Source organism: Pagrus pagrus, assembly GCF_965226575.1.
Source record: "Pagrus pagrus genome assembly, chromosome: 10".
In the NCBI taxonomy this organism is placed as follows: domain Eukaryota; kingdom Metazoa; phylum Chordata; class Actinopteri; order Spariformes; family Sparidae; genus Pagrus; species Pagrus pagrus.
This window is the reverse complement of record NC_140194.1, coordinates 30,089,856-30,112,836: the sequence shown is the minus strand read 5'-3', so window position 1 is coordinate 30,112,836 and position 22,981 is coordinate 30,089,856. Positions and strand designations below refer to the sequence as shown.

General features: G+C 43.5%; 1 protein-coding gene across 1 annotated transcript; it reads left to right on the top strand.

Moving 5' to 3' along the window:
- Positions 1–1,203: 1,203 nt before the first annotated feature.
- LOC311263640 (ras association domain-containing protein 10-like) lies at positions 1,204–5,705 on the top strand. The gene has a single exon (XM_084363850.1). It carries the CDS (start codon positions 1,598–1,600, stop codon positions 3,038–3,040), a length of 1,443 nt encoding a protein of 480 aa, XP_084219976.1. The 5' UTR covers positions 1,204–1,597; the 3' UTR covers positions 3,041–5,705.
- Positions 5,706–22,981: the final 17,276 nt, after the last annotated feature.

Here is a 22,981-nt window from a genome sequence, read left to right as displayed (position 1 = left end):
CAGCAGCTGTGTCAGGTAGAGCTGCGACCACAAGTCCATTCATTGATTAATGGATGGAAAGAAAATTCATCGCCAACAAACTGGAGTCTGGAGAACTGTTTCAGTCATTGTTCAAGCAGAAATGTGCTGCTTTTCTTTACAATAACTATTTCAATAATTGATTAATCGATTGAAACAAAATTGATCGCCTACTATTTTGGTATTCAGTTAATCATTTCAGTCATTTTTTAAGGAAAAATGTCAAACATTTGCTTGTTGAATGAGTCTGAGTTTTGGACTGTCGGTTGGACAAAAGAAGCAGTTTGAAGACGTTAGTTTGGGCTCAGGGACATTGTGATGAGCCTTTTTGTTTTCACATTTTTTCCCCCATTTTATTGACCAGAGCGATTAATCGTGAAAACAATCAGCAGATTGATAATGGAAATAATCGTTAGCTGCAGGGATGTTGCATGTTTGACTCTGCAGAAGGGCGGTTGGTTTAAACAGACTGGTTAATCCTATCTTCTAAATCAGATTTTTACTGTTAGCACTGGGCTGCTGAGTGAACACATGTCGCCCAGTGTTACAACAGTTTTGGTCATTTCACATGAGAGAATTGTGCTTTGGTTGTGTCTGTCACCTCATTACTGCCCTCAGCAACACACACATTCTGAATCACACATCAGACGCCGGGTGTTTGCTCGTGTTGCCCGGCCCCTCAAATCTTATCCACATGAAATATAATGGCAATAAAGACTTTAAACCGTGTTTGAGGTGCTGAAAGTAACAATGTAAAAAACACTGAATTAGTAGTAGTAATCTCATGAAAATGCACTTAAAGGTGCCCTATGTCTGGGCTTTTTATCCACAAACTGCTTAAACAAACCAAATAAACAAACTCTTTGTCTTCATGACTGAACAAACATGAAAACAAAAGACAGTTTGTTTAGGGTTCAAAAATCAGCCAATGAAGATCTTTCTCTTCTCATTAAAAATGATTCCCCAAAACTACATAATGCACCTTTAAAGTGACTCAGGTTTACTGAGGTTCACCTTGGACCAGCTCTCCCTGTGTGAGAGAGAGAGAGGAGTGTGTGTGTGTGTGTGTGTGTGTGTGTGTGTGTGTGTGTGTGTGTGTGTGTGTGACAAAGAGAGAGAGGGTGAGAGAGGGGGAGGCGTGTCCCAGCCGTTACAGCACCCTCCTGTTTGTCCCGCACACAGCAGAGCAGCCTGTCCGGACGCCAGGACGCACCTCTCCTCTGCTCTCCGGGAAAGCGCGCAGGGGTGAGATCGATCTGCCGGGGAGAGAGGCATGAGGTCCCGGCAGGCAGCCCGGACCGCTGGGGGAATATGAATGGAGGTATTTTTTTTTTCAATGATCGGACATTTGAGATGATTTGAAGTGGAGCCGATGAGCAGGACGGCAGCGCACAGAACGTGTTGTTGGATGAGTGCTCTGCTTCAGTTTCTCAGACCTGATCGAGTTTTCAGTCAACTTCAGATCCGGTCACAGAGCTAAAGACTACATCAGTGTCTTGTGATTTTCCGAGTGGCTCAGACGGAGTGACACAGCGAGGACACGTTGTCGAAACTTTTTCATCTCGGAGTTGAGCCGGAGATGGAGCCGGAGGAGGGGAAGGTGTCTGTGTGGGTCTGCCGGGAGGAGAAGCTGGTCTCCGGGCTGACGAAGCGCACCACCTGCGCCGACGTGGTCAGAGTCCTGCTGGACGACCAGAACCTGCAGCAGGGCGCCGCGGCCGCGATGCTGTCCGGCGCCCCGCAGTCCTACTGCGTGGTGGAGAAATGGAGAGGCTTCGAGAGGATTTTACCCAACAAGACCAAGATCCTCCGGCTGTGGAGCGCCTGGGGGGACGAGCAGGAGAACGTCCGCTTCGTCCTGGTGAAGAACGAGGCTTCGCTGCCCAACAACGGGCCCCGCAGCGCCGAGGCCCGGGTGGTCCAGAGCCGGGAGAGCGGCGGTCCGGGCGGCGTGCTCAAGGGCACCGCCAAGACCTGCTGGACCGCCGCGGCCGCTGCCGCCAACCTGTCCCAGGAGAAGCAGAGGCGCATCGTCAGGAAGGCTTTCAGGAAGTTGGACAAGATGAACAAAAAGAAAGAGCAGACTGTTTGTAAAGATAAAGGCTCTGTGGAGAAGATGGAGACGCTGGTGCACCTGGTGATCTCCCAGGACCACACCATCCGCCAGCAGATCCAGAGGATCAAGGAGCTGGACCGGGAGATCGAGCGGTACGAGGCCAAGGTGCACTTCGACCGCATCAAGAGACACGGGGTGAACTATGTGCAGGACACATACATGGTGGACTCCTCCTCCGAGGCTTCTTCGGACTGTAAGCGCAAAGCGGAGCGGCAGGACGTCCGGAGCACCGCCGAGGCGCTCGTCCAGTTCGAGGAGTACGCGCGGCGCTGTGAGGAGGTGGTGCGGCTGCAGGAGGAGCTGACGGAGCGGGAGGCGCTGGTGGAGAGCATCACCGGGGAGATCCAGGAGGAGCTCAACCGGCGCTGGATGAAGAGGCGGCGGGAGGAGAGAGGAGCGGAGGCGGCCAGGGACGCGGACAGCGTCTCGGAGGACATGTGCCTGGCCGCGTCTGCCCCTCCAGCTGTGGAGCCAGATGTGGAAAGTTTGTCCGAGAACGAGCTCGTGCTGGAGGAGGAGAGGATCAAAACGCAGCTGGACACCAGTCTGTACATCGGCCTGAGGCTGAAGACGGACCTGGACTCCATCAGGGGGGACTTGGACCTGAGTCTGGCACTCTGGGAGACCAAGGAAAGTGAACTGCTGGACCTGCTGGCCAAGGTTGAGACCATGGAGATAGAGCAGGTGGACAGCACACTGACTGTGACTGATGATGGGCAGGGGGAGCTGGGCGCAGTGAGCGCGGAGGCTGAGCCGGAGTCAGCGGAGAAGAGCAGCGGCTGGGTGGAGCAGGCCCGAGGTCTGTCCAAGGCCTGCAACACGAACGATGAGGACTCGGACACAGGCCTGAGCTCCATGCACAGCCAGGACTCTGACAACCCGCCTGTGTGCGAGTCACTCGTATAGACTCACTCTGTTGGAAGCATGTTGGACTTTTATGGAAGTCAAAGCCACAAACTCAGGGGCAGAGAATCAGTGTTGGCAATACTGGGAGACGTTCCTCCCTACCCAAAATGCACCTGTAATTCTTTAGCAATAATTCCTATATGTAGTTGCACAATAAGCTAGGAGCATGCTTAGAGAGGTGTGATAGGACATGCTGCTCCAGAGCTGACCTTTGACCTCCACGAGGAGAGTCAACAAAGTACCACTTACTATGAGAAATAGCCTAGAGGAGTATTATGATAAGACACTTATAATCTGTAGTCTTCAGTGAGAAACTAACTTTAAGGTGATCACCGGTTTACAAAGAGTTAACAACAGTGCTGTCAGGACCCAGTGGGACTGAAAGGTGAGGCTGAGTGTTGGCTCATACACTCTGAGTAGGCCCGATGGCCATGAACAGACAAGTTTCCTTTAAAAGGTCACCATCAAGTGTACCTTAATGCACAGTACAGTACAGTACAGTTAGGTCGGCTGCAAACATGCTGCGAAAGCTCTTCAGCCTAGCAAATGCACGACGAGGGTGGGGTCAGTTCACTTCAGCCTCCTCAGAATAAAACTACTACGTATTCAGAAGTTCAGTTTTTAGAAATATGGAGACTGTAGACTTTGTGAATCGGAGCTGAAACACTGATTCCCACCCTGCCTGCTCAGCAGAGTACATCACTTGATATTGTCCTCAGTGTCAGTGTCTTTAAAGCACAAACAGTCCTATTTATTTAACTACGCGTCACCTCTGGCTCACCTGCCACAGTCCTGTACCGGTCAGCTTTCATTGGTCACATTTAAACATGAAACTTTTGATTCCTGTTTTTTCTTCATGCATTTCTGTTGTTGTTAATCGTCACATGAAGCAGTGGTTCTCAAAACAACAACCCCTCATCGCAAGTTACATCGAGCATTTCAAGCAAGCGAAAAGTGTTTATTTTGGTTTTTTTTACCGGCTCAGATTGTTTAATGTTAATAACTATGGAGGCCTCAAGAGGCCAAAAAAGGCAATTATGTGTCTTAAATAATACTAATAATTTTATGGGGCAATTTTTGTTGTTGTTGTTGTTCTGAATTGATATTTGACCACCTTTAGTGGGTCCTGAACTCCTGGTTAGGAACCACTGGTTTAAAGCAGGTAAAAAGTCAATTCAGTGTGGCATCTTTCCAAACCAAGCGCCAGAATAAATGTCCCCAGTGTACATTTCTGCAAATCACAGACAGGGTTAGGAGAGGATCATGTTTTGACTTAAAACACCTGCTTTGATTGCCTCAAATGGCAGGAGGTGCTCGACTTCTCGTCAAAAATAGTTGTTTTTTGTTGCTACAAGCTCATCTGGAAATTGTCCCGGGGTCTCCTTAAAAATACGCTGTGGCTCCTCAATTACAAATGTTGAAAAACTCTCAAACTGTGGTCACCTCCTCGTCTGCAACCTCCTCCTCATCCTGTCCATTTCTCAGTATGACAGGTCATGATAATGTAACATGAATGTGATACGACATGTTCTGTAGAAATGTCAGCATGGTGAGCAGTGAGTAGGCCTGTTACATGTACAAATGTGAACGTATCAGTGGTTTGCAGAAATGTTAACTGTCAGCATTTAATCCTGGCGACTGGGCTGTGTCTTCTTCATGAAACAACCATAGAGAAGTCAAGTCGGACCCAAAACATCAGCATCAAGAACATATTAGAAGATATTATACTGAGTATACTTCATGTGTAAAATTGGTAGAGTGCCCCTTTAAATCCGAGTGTTGATCATTGTTCTGTTCAGGTGCAGGAGGCTTGTTTCCCTGAAAAGCATCTTATTAGACCATCATCATTGTTATTCTGTAACAAATACAAACATTATTATTAACAATCTGAGGAGTTCAGAAACATGTAATGTTCACGTCAGCAGTCGTGTGTTTTGGCCCCTGTAGCTTTCCATACTGAAGTGACTCCATGTCGCAGTTACTCTCATCTCCAGAGCAACACAGAAATAGACTTATTTAGAAACTCTTCCTTTATCTAAGTTTTGCAAAGTTTCCAGGTCCATCTGTGAGGACAAACACCTGTCCGACTGGACTTTAAGATGCTTTTTGGGAGAAATGACCCCGTTTATAAATCCCTCAGCCCTGCGTCTCTGAACACTGTGACATTAGAGGGAACTATTTTAAGCCTCAGTTCACTTTTTCACATCCTGGAAATAGTAACAGCAAAGCATTATTCGCCGTACTTCCTGGAACTGCATAGACAACAAGCAACAGAAAATAAACAGAAACTGCCAGAATACACTATGTCGAGATCTTTAAGTAAATCACTCTGTATGTTTGTCAGGCTGTTGTGATGTAACATCTTACATGGTAACTGTAAAACAGTGAGAATTAATAACCCTGTAACAACTAGAAGAGACTGATGATACTGTTTCTGTGGAGTTAGCCGTTAGCTGCATCCAAATACCAAAATCACCTGCGTGGAGCTAATTTATGACATTGATCAGGGACAGTGTGGGCTTGACGTTTAGCCTTGCTTCGTCTACATAGATGGCTATAGATCGCCGCTCTGAGGCTACCGCAAGATGCGCTGTGGCTGCATCGTACCGCCAGTCAGCACATTAGTACACATGACTGTTAGTGTTGAAATAAACAGCAAAACCTATTCTGCCTGCAGTGTGGTTTCATTCAGCGTGACTGACATGTATGCTCTTTAACGTGAGTAGCTTACACAGTTTTTCTCACCTCAGTTAAGAGGAAATGTTTTCCCACACACAGGTTTGCATTTGATATGTGTTTTTTGGATGGAAAGATAGTTTGCATGCCTCTCGGCCACAGTGCTTCGTTTGAAAGCTGTATGTGTGTGTGTGTGTGTGTGTGTGGATGTGAGTGTTTCCATACAGTGTGTATTTCTGCTCCCGTTGTCCCGTCATACTCGTCATGTGTAGTTGTGTTTAATCGCTGTTCCCTGATTGCTCTTGCATGAACTCCTGCATTTATTATGACAGCATGAAACAGAGACTAGAGCGCAGGCAGCGAAGCTATCCAGCTCAGGTTACCGTGTAGTGACACATACTGTACCTTCACATGTTGCTCAGGTGCTGTCTTAAAGGGTCACTTCACCCAAATTACATTCAAACTGAATTTTTTTCCACTTACTCCTCATCTTACTATGCAGATTGTTTTGTTTTTTATTTGTTTGGTAGTTTATATCTTTGAGATTGTTGCACCCACTTAAATTAATAGAAGTGAATGGAGTTTAATTTGTGGTGCTCATAGCCAAGATAAATTCTGTTTAAAAAAAGAAATAGAACAACATTCCTCTTCAGAAACACTGTCCAGGTGAATCTGTGTAATCTACAGGCTCACTATAAACAGTATTTAGTGGTTTCACAGTGAGGTCTGTCAATTATCCAGAGTAAATCTGATGTGCCATTCACCTCCATTGTATTAGGGTAAAGTAAGGATAAGAGAATGTGATTCCAGTGTGTTTAGACGGGATATACTTAAAGGAATAGTTTACACAAAAATGAAAATGGAGTCATTATCTAACCACCCACATGCTGACACAAAGTTGGGTGAAATTTTGTGTCCTACAGAAGTAAAGATGATGAAGTAGAAGGGGACTTGATTTAAAATGTAAAACAAAAACCAAACAGAAAAAAACATAAAGTAGCTCCATACAGCTTGTCTGGTGTAATCCAAGTCACTGGAAGCCCTGAGATCCTAAACTGATTTGAAATTCTTATGCAAACGCTTTTAGCTTAGCAGCTACAACAAAGATTTTCTGCTTTAAAACTTAAAAAAAAAGGGTGTAAATAATGTCTTTTCAAATCAATTTGAGGTCTTGGGCCTTCCAGAGACTTGGGTTACGCCAGTACAAGCTGTATGGCCATTTTATGGCAAGTCCCCATCTACTTCAGTTGTTTAGGAGAATGCTGCAATGCTGTTTTGCTGTGAAGCTCCAGAAATGGTTTGTGGACTACGAAACTTAACTCAACTTTCCATAAGCTGGGGGCTGAGTAGATAATGACAGAATTTTCATTCGGGGTGAACTTTTCTTTTAAATCTGACAATTTTTAGGCCGAGCCGGGTGATAAATCAGTTCCCTAATCACTCAAGTCAAACCCACTTTCAGCTCAGTCCCAACATTAGAATTCCAGACATTTCTCCCTACAAAGCTTATAATTTGGTACCAGTTTTCCTTGTTCACTGATGCGTCTCTCTGATGATGATGCCACACCCTGGTGTTCTGAGCTACGTTCAGCCTGTATAGCATTATCAACAGAGCCTGTGCCTACAGCATAAGCCTTAAATCTACATTCACAGGGGAAATGCTCTTATGAGTACAGAGAGAAAGGCTCCATTGCAGCAAGTGTTTACCCAACAAGCTGGGATTATTGTGAGCATCAGTAGGGGAATACCTAAGAAGAATGTGTGTGTGAGTTAAGAGGAAAATACAAACAGGAGGATAAGTAGTCTCATAAGCTGCAGGAACTACAGTAGAAAAGACAAATATTATGTCTGCTCACTGCTGAAATCTTGCAGTTATACATTTTAAATAGACAAAATATTGAAAGAAGTTGTGGTTAAAGTTGAATTGGCAGTTGAAAGAAGTCTTAAAGGGCAGTTAAAATGGTAGTGCTGAAGCTCAAACAATAAGCGTTTTTATACTGGACAGCAAGCCGCCAATTTGGCTGTCCTTTTTGCGGCTAGGTCCACGAATTTAGAAAGACCGCGGTATATTGGGGGTCTGTTTTGGTCTGCCAATATGACGCCTCGGAGGGTACACTTTCTGCCACCTCCATTGCTATGTAAATCCAAGGCGTCGATGTGCTGGCAATTGCGTGACATGGGCGGAAGTGTGGATGACGTGCGCTGTTGTGCAACAGTGGCGGCTTTTTTGAAAAGGAGGAATATTACACCTCTGTTTCACATAGACAAGACGGCAGATTGCAGCCTTTACCTGGCTGCAAATGTGGTGCATTTTCTAACTAAAAGGGGCTAATGAAAGGAGTTGAAGTTGTTTAAGTGCAAAGGATACGTTGAGTTGAGAGAAATGAATGCCATTAGAAGTATATGTCAATTATAGCGTCTGATTCTCTAATTTTCATTTTTCAGTTAAAGAACTAGTGACGAAAGCAGTGAAACTGTAACCACTGAAAGCAGATGAATTTTCATTCGAAGAGGAAGGAATCAGGGTAATTCCTGGAAAGTCTGTGTGTGTCAGCAGCATCAGTGTCCTCCTGATAGATGCAGTAATAACTCATGGTTAGATTTATGTGACCACTGCTTAAAATGTGCTACAGCAGAGGTTTTAGTTTGAGTGTAAGAACTGCCTTGAATCAAATTATCGGCAGAACTGAAAGGAGGTGAGTTGAAACATCAAAGTTTAAATCATGAATGAAGTTAAAGTGTCAGTCCTGTCCTATAAGGAGTCAGTTGAAGTGTGCTGAAGGGCGAGCACTGAAAACAGCTGAAGTAAACAGTGTATGCAGACAGAAGTGGAAGTTGTGGTTTTGAAGATGTGGTTGTTTTTTTTTTTTTGATCCAAGTGAAGATCTGAGACCTATAAGGCTTGATGTGTGGTCTAGTCTAAACCCTGAAGGGAGCTGAGGTGGAGGAAATTAAATTAAAATCAAATTAAACTGAAATGGGTGAGCTCTGTTTGACTTGAGCATTACAAGCATCAGTAGCACAATTCCTGGGTCTAAGTAGAAAAATACAAGTGTAGGACAAGTATATTCCTGAAAGAAGCAGTAAGACTTACAGTTTCAGTGTTGTGACCCTGAGGGGGCAAAAACAAACCTTTCACTAAACTCTGCATATTTAGAGATAATTAATATAATAGCCTGTGATGTGCTTTGCAGCAACACAGCAAATACCTGAGAGTCTCCATCCAGCAAAGACTGATTCAAACATGTACATTGCCATGTGTAGGTAGGATTTCCCCGGGGGGCCGTCTCACAGCTCAGCTGGCTGTCAGCCTGCTTATCTCCGTCTCATGTAAATGTGTCACTTAATATCCGGGCCGTCACCTGACACATTCCATTTCATTCCAACACTGACTGGTTTTAAATCAGTCTGGGATCTTGTTCGCTGCCTGTTGAATTCATCAGTAGCTGCGTCTGCTGTACTGGCTACTGAGTTCATTCATTTTGGATTGATGTAAATGTATAAATGTTTGATTGATCCGAGCTGGCAGTTGACACCCACTTTCTCCAGTGTTGTCATTGGCAGATTGCGCTTCAGTTACACTGTCAGGTTCATTCGATATCAATAGGCTCCTCCGTCTCCTCTCCACTTTCTTTCTGTCTGCTTTGCTCTCCACTCCTTTCTTCTTATCAGCTCCACAAACAACTGTACAAAGGAACTGCATATCAAAATAACCATTATGTAAGAATGGAACCGTTTAGTCTAGCTTAGCATTAAGACTTGAGGCGAGGGAAAAACAGCCAGTATTACTCTGTCCAAAGTTCAAAAGTACAACTTTAACTGTTTTGTGGGTTGTTGTGTGCCGGAACAATTCTGTGACGAGCGCCGACGGCGACGGAGTCCTGAAACCATGCTAAACACATCCATGAAGTTCTTCAACAGGAGGTGAGTAAGGTGTTACAGGCGCCTTCTTCCCATCAAAAAAGAAAAACAGAGATTTTTGTGGCCTTGGTGGACAACTGGCGACACATGGAGGAAGATCAGTGGGGCCTGTGCCCAAGGACAGTGCTTGGCTGTCCTGACATGTCTACAAACCCCTTTGAGCCCTGGTACTCCACTGTACAACCAGAGTAAGGTAGGGAGGTCAGTGGGCCACGATGACTTAACTGTTCAATCACACCACCAATGAGACAACAATTAGCTAGCTAGCGTCCTATTTGCTAAGTGTATGTTCAGTGTTGTCTGGTGTTTCTGGGTCGTGTCTATGTTTTTCTTGAGTGGCACAGCCAGTGGCAGAGCTGATACAGTGGATTGTGAGCTGTAGTTTCCTGGTAAACACACCGACCTCTTCAGCTGTCGAAGCTGCAGTGTCTCTGGGATAGTTATCTAGAGTGGAGAGGACGGCATAGACGCAGACGGACCAGGGACAGGGAAGCACTGCGGCATGCCACCCTATGGCTACCTTGCCTGTCCACTCTGCCTATCTAGCCCAGAGACACTCTTGCAGAAGAGCGCCTCAGGAGGATGAGTGACCCCGAGAGGAGCAGCAGCAGTCCGGGAAGGAGGCCGCTACCGCTCATTTACTACCGTAACAGAACTGCAAGCAAAGCAAACATAACCAGAGCTACCGGTTAACAGTTTAAGTCAAGTGTGGAGAACACAACCAACAAAGGCAGCCAATCAGAAGTTGAGCAAGACAGGTCTTACAAGAAAAGCAGTGAGATTGTTCAAGTATGTAACTTTCAAAACCATAAGCTGATGTTCTCATGACTCTGTTTGTACACAGTCGAAACAAATTAGATGCTTTGGATGATAAGTTGAGTTTAGAGTTGTTGGAACCCGGCTAGTTGTTTCCCTCTGCTTCCAGCCTTAATGCTAAGCTCGGCTACAACTGTCCTGACTCCAGCTTTACACTTACTGTGCAGACATGACATCATTATCAACCTTTACATCTTTTGGAAAGAGTCCAAATGAGCAAATCTCCCAAATTGATGAAGGATGTACAATCTCAAGTTTCACTTATACTGTTATGCAGATAGTATCACACTGCAAACACTTCACAAAAGTTTGTATCTGTCGAGAAACAAAACAAACTACTGTACGAGCAAACAAAACATCCGAGATATAAAGTTGTTGTTCACTATAAATTATTTGCCCCTGGTAACATGGATTCTGTGTGTGTGTGTGTGTGTGTGTGTGTGTTTGACCTCCTGCCTCCATACATGGCATAGGCAGTGTGAGGCCATTCATTTTACTAAAAACACTGGAATTTATGTAATCGGACATTTGCTTTCAACTTTGTGATTGTGTGTGAGACTGAGATAAAAAGAGACAAACAGAGATAAAGAGACAGGAAGACAGAGCGATACGGTTAGATTATGCAACCCTGTCAGAGTATTGTGTGTGTACGTGTGCGTGTGTGTGTGTGTTGAACCCCTCGGTGTTGTGTTTGGCAGTAACAGTGTGAGGTGGTATGAGGGCCAGTTAGCAGCAGATGCTCACATCTTTCTACTAAAAAACACTGCAGTTTATATAACCAGACCAGACCTGAAACACATGCTGCAGGGAAACATAGTGTGTGTGTTTGTGTGTGTGTGTGTGTGTGTGTGTGTGTTTGAACATCGGTTGAGTAGTAATATGACTTAGCCTGCAGCTTATGTGCATGCATTTACTATATGCCAGAACTTTCAAGTGCGAGCACATATGTTTTGTGTGCACACAATAATGTCCGTGTGCTTTTATGTTTAAGATATAATATGAAAACAAAACAGATGTCAAAGTGTGTTACGACCCAGCCAGGGTGAAGTCTGTACATTTTACTACATTTTATAAACTAATAAATAAAATAAAATGACAGGATGATGATTTATGTTTGTGCTTGTTTTATCTTACTGTCTGTACAGTCAGCTGTTGTCTGAACCAGAACCAGCAGGAACTATATAGGACGACGTGGATGTTTAAAGCAATAGTTTTGATGTAATGCTCATGTCTGTATGTAAAATATGAAGCTACATCCAGTAGCTAATTAGCTTAGCTTAGCTTAAAGACTGCAAACTGTGGGAAATGGCTTGATGAGGAATCTCATGGTGATGACCAGACTTCAGGAAGTCACTGTTTTCTGGCAAAGAAATAGTCTGGCACAAAGCTCTGTGTTATGGCTGTTTGCAAGTGTGTGTGTGTGTGTGTGTGTGTGTGTGTGTGTGTGTGCTCAAAGACACGCCAGCATTTTTGCAGCCAGAACAAAATGTTGGCGGATAACATTTCTGCAATCCACCAATACTTTCACCTTCATACGTATCTTATGTAAGAACTGGCTACCTGACAAATTCATACTCTGAACATACAGGGGCAGGATATCACCACAGTAAATGCTAACTGCTGCCAACTGTACTGTAGCTGCAATTAGCTAGTTAGCTCCGTTAGCCGTGCATCTAGTGGAACGGGCTGTTGGAAGCTGGTTAGCATGCTAACTTCAACAGAAATCTGCAACACAATACATAGATGTCACTACGTTATAACCTTTATTTCTTCACATTCTGTTGATAATTTAAGTTTTTTTTTAATGTTTTCAACTATAAATCGTATAGATTGCACCTTTAAATTGGCTACGATATTGACGTTTCCACAATATGAGTGATACCACCTTAACATAACATGTTAATGTTGATGACCTGACCTGGGTTGGAGTTGACCATGGTACGAGACTGCGTTTTAACATTTGTATGTATGAAACTGGATAGTTTTGATGAGGGACCACAGTGTTTCAACACTTGTAAGTGGGACACAATTGGATATTTTTGACAGGAAGTCAGGACATCTCCAGCTGTGTCTGTGGTGACCAAAACAGGTACTTTAAGCTTAAACAGGACCTTTTCCTAACCCTAACAAACCTAACCAGACCATAAGCACAGTGTCTTCACAACATTAAATTGAAAGCTGAACCTAAAGAAACAAAGTTTCAACATATGAGTGGTTTGCAGACACCTACAGCGCCCACATATTCTGGCAATTGGGTTGATTTTTGGATGTGTGCCATTTTGTGTGTCTGGGTGATTACAGTGGCAAGGAGTATACGATGATAAACACTGTCACGTAGAATAAACTGAAAACCTGATAATGAAAAACTGCATGATAGAGACAAACAAACAACAAACAAAGGCTTACACAGCAAACTAAATAAATGAGATTCTCTGAGTGCTTCAGGCTGACGAGATGAATACACAAACAGCTGTCCAGCCTGGATAAAAGAGGACAGTGTGAATGTGTGTGTGTGAGAGCGTGCACGTGCAGTTGTGTGTTGAGCTAATCCCTGACGAAAGCTCGCAGACAGACACGACTGCATGTGTGTGTCGTGTTTGTGATCCGGGCTGAGACGGCTGCTGCGGGGGTTTGTGTGTCCTCCTAATCACACACACATCTGGCATCATTGGCATTATTTTTTTAAAAACAATACGCGCATTTCATCATCAGATTTAAAACTCAGAATAGACGGGGGACATCCTGGTGCGTCAGTGTGCTCGTCCTCTGTCTCTTGTCCTCTGGGTTACCTGGTGAACTCTCTGTTCGTGTCACAACAGATCTGGTGGGAGACGTGGGTGGAGAGACGTCTGATGTTGGGAGCTCACACCTCAGACTGTTGATCATTATCAAATTTGAGATTTTGAGTGAACAGGTAAAACGAGTCAGACACAGCGGTGTCTTCATTCGCCCGTTTAAGCTGCGAGCGTGCGTGTTGCCAACACTCAGGGACACCCGTCGGTCACACAGCTGGTGACAGATGTAGCTTAATTTTTGTCGGTAGGTTTAAAACACAGTTAAAGTGGAACACAGAGTTTATTATGACAATATTAAAATGAAGAGCAGATATTCTGTACGTATATTTTCTGTTGCCTGGTTCACGTTAGTTTTTGTGTTTCAGCAGCTTTTTCCCAGCAGCGATCAGCCACTGTGATAAAAGTGAAACACACACCTCTCCTTCCTGCTCTGTCCTTAAATGGCCCCTCTCATTTTAAAGAAGTACACACTTGGTTTGAAAGATTGTCCCGTTGTGTGTGTGAGGACACAGATTACAAACTCATCTTTCATCTCAGCGGGTCATTTGATCCAATTTATGGAAGTTCGGGAACGACATCAAACTAAAATGACTCAGTCAAAATAAAGCCATATGTGTGTCCATAATATATGATCAAATTAAATTATAATTTAGAGAAAGGAATGTTTGAAACCGTGATTGCTGCCCAGGTACAACCCTACCTTGATTATAATAAAAATACAAGGTGAAATATGTTTTTGGAGAACTGAATCTGCAATGTAGAGTAATACAAATCTAAAATGAAAGAATTCATTTAGGAAGTTGCTTTTGAATTTGTATTAGGTTTGTTTAAGTCACCTCAAGCTGGGAAGGGTTTCGTTTGTGTGTATGTGTGAGGCTGGATGGGACTGACTCCATGGAAGCATTATTCTTCCTGTTTACATCCCAAAAAGCATTATTGATATTGGTCATGAAACTATTATTTGCTTAATTTTTTCCATTTTTGCCCATTGGCCACTTGCAGTATTGCAGTAAAAAATGTCCCCAAAGGCATTTTCCCCATAGACTGCCATTATACTATGGACACCAAGAACTGCAAACAAGGTCAACTATGACTCTTTTGAATATGACTTTTTAATTCATGGAGGTTTTATATTTGTAAAACTTTCCTCAAGCCGAAGAATTTAAAACCTGTAACGTAAGTGTAAGTACGTGTCGGGGTGTGGGCTCTCGCAGGCGGGGGTCGCTGGGGGAAACTCTACTGTGAATATTCAGAAGGCCACAAAACCATGAAGTAAAACTAAGGAACATGTTGGGCGTATGCACCAGGCAAGGAATTCTCATTGGACTTATAAGGTGCCTCCTATCTAGTTTTATGTTACATCTAATTGGTATACAGGTCACAGACACCGCTGGTTTTTGTTCCATTGCAGAGCTCTCAAACTGAGAATTCAGACTGTCAGATAAAAAGGCTGGACAGTAAATATGATGCACTATTTAGTAAATGGGGAATCATTTTGGACACAACCTGAGACCTCCAGTCATGCTGGCGTCATTAGTTTTGCAGGTTTGAACCAATGTGAAGGAAAATTTTAATTGTTGTTACTTATTGATAGCAGATATAACAAGTCACCCTCAGGGGAACAGGAATGTCTCTTCCAAATGTGATGGCAATGAATCCAACAGTTACAAGACATTTCACTCTAAACTGAAAATATAAATCTGCTGGTGGCAGTTGATACAAAAAAATCTGGAGCTCACCAAAGTCATTAGGATTTATTTCCTGAGGACCACGGGTGTCAAATTTCAGGGCCATCCTTTCAGCTCGTTATTTCACTTTGAATAAAACTAATGACTGGACTGAGCAACTGTCACTGCCGTTCCTCAGGCTGACGTGTCTAAATCAGCATCCAGACAAGCTGGAGGACCCCGTCACACTCTGCAGCAGCATCCGTCAGCAACTGTGGCATATTAGATCCGCCTCCATCATAAACCTTTTATCAGAGCTTACGTAGAGCGCTGACCCCTGAGTAACAAGTCACTTATCTCATGATTTATAGAGCTTGTCAGTGATTTCATTTATTCAGACAGGTTTTTACCCCCAGGCACAATGTATCTAAATCCACATCCTCTATAAAACCTAAAAACACTGACATCTGAGTAAGAGACTCAAGTCATAAATAATGGAGCATAAACAGCTTGTCGGGCCAGAGCTGCCGTTCTGCCATGTCAACCTGCATTAGGACGGGAAGTGATGAGGCTGGCGAGGATGGAATGTAATCATACATGCAAGAGGCCAGCAGAAAAATAAGACAGCGGGGGTGAAGAAAGAATCTGAACTGAAACAAATAATAAGTTCAGTAATGCTATCACTGTTTCTCATGTGTTATTTGGGGCCCACCTTGTATAATGCCTGACTGGGATTTTTAATGGAGAGTTGAGACTACTTCTGGAGTGCAGGGTGCAGCACTGCAGCTAAGCTAGCTGTTGATGATCAGTGAACCAAGTAGCAACAAAAGTAAAGAAACAAGTCATGTAACCAGTTCACTGTTGAGTAATTAGTTAAATATGTCATTACTTTTACAGTGATATATAATTAATGATAAGAGTGCTCTGTAACATCCGGGTTGTGTTCCAGGAGGAAAACCTCATTCAAAATCCCATTGACATTTAAAGTCATTACTAATGGTACAGCCTTCACGCCTCACCTGACAGCTTATCATGTGGCTCACTTGTATGTCTGGATGAGGATCAGAGTTCTTTGATAAACAGTCTAATTGTGTATTCTATATTCATGTTTTTAGCGGCCTTTAAAAATCACCATTTCCCATTTCTAATCATGTTTAGTGACTTTTAAGTTTAAATCAGCAGCATTACATGTAAACACACACCTGCTCTCCTCTTCATGCTGTGACTGGAGGATTCTTCACCCAAAATTCCTGGGCCACGACAGGGTAGAGGACTTTCTGTAAATAGCACGATTACAAATACTACAGTCGACAGTGGCTGATCATTTGAAGGAAGGTGTTCCGCCTACAAACTCTATCAACAGATATATGTGTAAATAGTTACACCATGTGATAATATAGCACGGACTCCATTCATTAGCCATCAGCACCACTAACTATCAGCAAAGTGGAACTGTCATCGAAGCAGAGACGTGTTTAGAAGGAAGGTCGTTCAAACACACTCAGGGGTGAGTCCTGAGTTCACTACACACACAAACACACAGACAAGCAACGCCACGTTCAGCTGGTGAGTACTGTGTGTCATCGTGTCTGATGTTCGGGCTGTAATATGATGGATTTTTGGGTTTTTGGTTGTTGTGTTTTAGAACGATCCCAGAGAACAGGCTTGTACTTGCTGCATTTTGTCAGTGTTGCCAGCTTTACTTCTCAACCACTGGGAGCAAATGAATGCTAGTGGCAATTCTAATAACTTTTTCTATTTAAAATAATTGGCAACGCTGTGTTTAATTAATGTGGGCGGAGAGAGCAACATCACAAAAGAAGACAGGCTTTACCCTGTGTGGGAGTGTTTGAACGTATATGCAATTTCAGCAGGATAACACTGGATTCAGCACATGCTGTGGGCCAGAAGCCAGTGATGGATTGACAATCAGTCATTTTTCAGAGGCGACGCCTCACATCTACACAAAGTCTACCAAGTCAGACTTTGGTTTTACATTTGTTTGCCTGGTGTGACAGTGTTCCCTGCTGCCTGACATGTCTGGAGACACACATAAATCGAGAGCTGATGATTCAGCCTGACTTGGATCATAAATCTTTACATTTGAGGGGCTGACACTGAACACTGATATTTTATGTTTCCAAAACACTTTCTATATAAATAGACTGACTTGACTTCTGTTGTCAAACTCCATTGCAGTTGCTCTGGAAATAGCTTAAAGGGGCACTATGTAGTTTCGTAAAAGTACATTTTTTGTTAATGTAATTATACAAACTCAGAAACATTTATTGTATCCATATCTGAATAAACAAGCTGTCCTCAGAGAAAAATGAGAGATTTATAGTAAAATAATGTCCTTTAAGGTCAGTTTGTTTATCCTGTCATGAAAATGAAAAGAGCTTGTTTGTTTAGTTTGTTTAGGCATAAAAAAAAAAAATCAGTCAATGAAGATCTTTCTCTTCTGATTAAAATGTCTTCCCCAAAACTACACAGTGCACCTTTACAGTTGGACGAAAGTAATGACACCTTGTTTTTCAGAAATGCTGCAGTGTTCCAGAGCCGACCTACTGAGAGGGGGATGTTTGAGAATGAGACGAGGTGATCGACTTCAGTGTCATTGCTTAGCATAAAGTCAGGAGGCAGTTTGGCTCAGTCTAAAATTCAAACTTATGCCTCTATAGCTAAATATTTATACGAGGACAACTTATGACTTTAGGAGGACTTATGTGATGAACAACATCCATGTGTTCATCCCTTCTGTGCAGGGTCTTGGCTACAACATGGTTGTGAGGTATGGTATTTATTGATCTGGCAGATGCTTTGGTTGAAAGCTACGGACAAATGAGTTCAATTTTAAGCTACACTAGATCGAGGAGAACGTTTCACAAATTCTGCTAATCAAATCGAGATTTTTAACTCATCCCATCTCCAAGGGGAAAGTATCAGCTATCTTCACCTCAAACAGAAATAAGCGTACAGTTTAAACAAAGATAAATGGTCCACGTATTATGTAGTTGCTTTTCTGGTCTTAGCGACCACTCAAAGTGCTTCACAACACAAGTCAGAAGTCAACAAACAGAGAGAAGAAGCACAGCATGCTGTTATCACGCTGATGATGTCAAGCTGCTGCGCCTCTGTAGAGCCACACAGTGTAGACTAGAGAGACAAACATGTAGTCGTTTTTTTTTTTTCACTGTTTCAGAGGAAGAAAATATGATTGCCATTTGCAACACATGTTCCACAAGGGTTCAGAGAGAAGAGGAACATGTCTGAGTTCTACCAGAACAAATCTTATTAGAGTTGTGGAATATTAAATCATCCGTCTTTGCTTCTCCCTCAGGTGTGTAGAAACCACAGGTTAGGAACTTTTTTTAAAATATAAAAATGTGAAATGATCATCTATCTTATGTATCTGCCATGAGAAGCAGATAATCATCAGTTATCGGCATTAGCTGAAAAAAAATCCATATCCTGCATCCCTGAACGGATTGCCATTACATTCAATACAGACAGGAGGAATTTGATTTACTTCACTTTCATCAAGAGCCATAATCAGATCAAACTATTAATATGCCCAACAGTTTGGTCCATGACCACATACTTGCATCATCACCGACATTCCTTTCAGCCTCAGCTGTACCCAACTGTCTTTAATGCTCATCAGCCAGTGTTAGCATGCTGACAGGCTAAATGAATATGGTAATTATGTAAACATTATAGCAGCATGTTAGCACTGTCACTGTGAGAATTCTTACTTTGAGCTTTGGTGTGGTGCCTCCTGATTGGACAGCTAACCTCACCTGGGTAAACAGAAGGGAGGGGAGGGGGGGGGGGGGCGCTGTTTGTGCCAGGCTGTAATTCAGGCTGTCAGTCTTTAACATAAACAATCTGCCAAGTGCAGCTTTAAATAGAACACCCATCCATATCATACAGTATAATTCAACACAATTTTCTATGCAGCGTGTTGTCCTGAAAATGCTCTGTCAGATTCAGTCTCTCATTACCCAGAAAGCAGAGATGGATGGATCAGAATGAGGGAGAGAGGCCAAGCTGCAGTGAGAGAGCGAGGAGTGTGAGAGCAGACGATAAACAAGAGGAATGAGACACTGTGATTTATAGAGGAGGAGGGAGGGCGTCGGGCCTTGACGTTTATGAACTTGATGAGCCGGTTCTGTTTTGTTCTTGTCTCTGTTTTATTCCGTCACTTCAATCATCTCTCCGGCTCCGTCCCTGCACTCGTCTGCCAGTCAATTAAAGCCAACGCCAGCAGGGAAGGCGGAGGGATGATCAATATTTCACGAAAGCAGCTCAGCCAGACAGACAGAGCGGCGTTGGTGACGTCAGAGACAGACACAAAGTGAAAAGCTCCAGACTCAGGAACATTTGTTTCACATCTGAGTTCTGACAGTCTGTGTGAATAAAAACAAGGGCTTTGAAGATCTGTAGTTAATTTGGATTTATCAGACTGTAGCTGCTGGTTCCTTCATGTCACTGATGATCTGAAGAGGCATATCAAAGTAGTCGAGTCTGAAGTTATGACTTGACTCCTGCTACTGTACCTGAGTAAGAGTGCAGCTGACTTTAAGTGGTTTTAAACAAGCTTTAAAATGCCTTCTGCTTAGGAATGTTTAGCCTTCTTATGTTATATAACTTCAGAGAAAGGGCGCTGCCCCACTTTTATAAGATGCAGCTCTGATCTCTGGTTGATGATGACTCATTGATATGTGGCCTGTGATATAATCATCTCATATATGACTCTAGGGATGGTGATGTTGGTCTGCTGGTGGGTTGTCCACCACTATGGTCCTGACTGAAGTATCTCTAACTGGATGGATTGCCTCTGAGTTTTGTAAAGATATTCATGGTCCCCATGGGATGAATCCCAATGTCTTTGGTGATCCCCTAGCTTTTCTCCTCGCACCACAAACAGGTTTAAGTTCCACTTATTCCTTGAAGTAACGGCTTCTTGATATAATTGCACACAATTTCCTACAGACATTCAGGGTCCCCAGATGATGAATCCATTTGACTTTTCCTCTCATGCTATCACAAGCTTCACATACGTATGTGGTTTTGAGTGAAATTTCAACAATACTAGATGGTCATGAAGTGTAAAGACATTCATGTCCCACAGGATGTATTGAAATAACTTTTCATTGAGCGCCATCATCAGGTCAACATTTTAATTTGTTCAATACTTTAAATTGTGACAACATTTCTGTAAAACCTTAGCTGCACATTACATTTAGTGTTAATTAGCATCCGTTTTTTGTGCCAACATGTTTCACAAATGAACTCCGCACAATATCCGGAGAATCAGATCAGGACATCGTCCACATTTGCTTGTTCACTCACGCAGCACACAGCAGGAGACTGGCCGTGTCAGACATGTTCACACATGTTGGAAATACTCTGTATGGTTTGGGCGAGTGGCGGTGCCTGGGTAGGGGGCTTCACAGAGCTGCTAGTATAGCTGTTGACAATCTGTTCAGACTACCAGTGACAAAAGGGCTTTTCACACTGGGCCTAGCCCCAGGCTAAGGAGGCCGTTAGCCCCAGGCTATGGAGGCTATTAGCCCCAGGCTAAGGAGGCTGTTAGCCTTGGACTAAGAAAGCGTCCATGCTGGCTCGTTCCAAAGTGGGCTCACCCCCATACTAGCCTAGGGCTTGCTGGCCCTGCTCCAAAGGAGGGTTAGACTTGACTTTGTGTGGTCATCCCCAGAAAATCAACAAAGGCAGGGGCTAAAAGGTGCCAGTGTGAACCAGGGCTAAAGATAAAAGGAGTAGTAAAACAACATTCTAAAAGGCTTAGCTTAACTTCAGAGCACCGGTGTGCTTAACCCCGGGCTAGTAGAAGTGCAGAGGGAATCATTTAGCCCTGGGTTAACAATCTGCGTGTGAAAAGGGGCTAAATTAACCCAGAGCTATCCTTAGCCCAGGGCTAAGACTATGCAGTGTGAAAAGCCCTGATGCTACAGGCTAAAAGTTCCCCAGGCTCTAGTTGCTGTGTAACAGGCATAAAGCATTACAAATCAAAGTTGAGTTGGCCAAGTCAACAATGACTTGGTGACAATGTAGCTGGTTGTTTTTGGCTGTTTTGTAATTTTCTTAGTTTGAACTTAACATTCGTCTCTTGTTTAAAACACCTCAGTGTTTTCATGAAGCAGCTGGGCACTGTAGTTTCTAATTTTCAGTCACGATCAATTTGAATTGTGTTTACTATTTATTGCAGTGCCTGTTCACTGTAATAAAGAAACATGTCAGTCAGTTTCACAGTGTGGCCTATTGATGTGTCTTTAACAGCTATTGAACTGTGATGGAGTTCTACAGCACAGAGCAACAAGACCCTGGCTACACTGACAATACCTGTTTGGAGGAAACATTCCTTGTTGGTTTTGGTCTCTTCAGGAGCTTCACTGACAGGCAGAGATTATTTGTGCTGCATTTACTCTTCAGCACAAGAAAGTTCCTTCAATCCCTTTCATAAATTCTTATCTTTCTTTCTGAGCACCAAACAAAAAACAGACAAAAGGGAGGGTGAGCTGAGGACTCACTGATTCAGAACGGTTGGTATTGAGTTGAGGAGGGACGGTCAGAGGTCGAGGGGGACATATTTGGTTGAAGCGACGGTGCCTCATCTGCTGGAAAAACGAGATGAAAGACAAACAAGCATATTGGAAAACTGGCAGCAAACATCAGAACGGTTTATCTGGCGTTCTCCTGACATCACCGCCATCAAAGAGGAAGTGCACTCATCTATTTTGGTCATTGGTTTTCCAGATGGGCAGGGCCGGGTTAAGAGCTCAGAGTGGAACAGTCGGCATCGCCATCAGGCCAATAGACGGGAAGAGATTTGTGATGCAAAAAATATAATCCAGTAGAATTAATTAAACAAATCTCATACAGGCATGTCACCTCTGGTTTTCTAACATCTGACATATATTGGCATTATTTCTAGAGTAGACTTTAAAATACTAGAACAGCCAGCATATTTTGTCCTCACAGCTGATACACTGAAATATCAATGAAACTACAGCTTTTCAGTTGATTTCCTGCTGTGTTTGTGAGTTTGGGTGAGGGTGTTCCTGCACTGGTCATGGTATGGAGACCACACTCCACCCAGTGCAGTAATGTAAACTCTGGATTAAACATCAACCAGGAGTCAACACACACAGCCTGACACTGCCTTGGCCTCACGTTCCTGACTCCTGTCAAAGGCAAACAGACCTGCCTGTGTCAGGGTTTTTTAACATTCAAGGATGTGACTTTTACCAGACCTGTGAGTGTCATCACATCCTTTTTCTCACCACACTTTAAATGTTCCCAGACAGAAAGGAGCTGACGGGTTCCAGCGCTGTGTGAGCGTGAACACAAAAACAAGTTCCCACAGGTGGGTGGTATCACAGCTGAGCTCCGGCAACTTATCAATCATCTTACACAGGAATTACAGACAGCTAATGATGCCTTACACACACACACACACACACACACACACACACACACACACACACACACACACACACACACACACACACACACACACACACACACACACACACACACACACACACACACACACACACGCGCGCGCGCTCTGGGAAACTTGTAAATCCATTACTTGTTTCGATTTGTGTCATCATGCCACAGTTGGCTCCATGAGGAAGTTGATAGAAATTTGATAAGTGAAGAAATACTGAGAGAAGAATTGCCTGTTTTTGTCCGGGTGTTGTAAAGCAGGTTGCTAGGGACAACAAAACAAGCCCACCCATTTACTATCACACTGGGCAGGGTGGGTCCTCCTTCCACAGAGGGGTCAGGGTTGGGTGGTGTTACAACGTACACTGTAGCCTCAGATTTTGGTGGCTAATTACATAATGACACCATTTATTATTTAGAAGGACGAGGGACGGGGTGCAGTGGCAGGTTTACGACCTCATTAGTGGCACAAGCTCTGATTGTCACATACAGACGTGTTCCTAATGAAAGCAGTACTCGCCAAAATAAACACTTGGGTTACAAGAGAACATGAGTTAAATACATGACAAAATCAGATGATTTACAGAGGC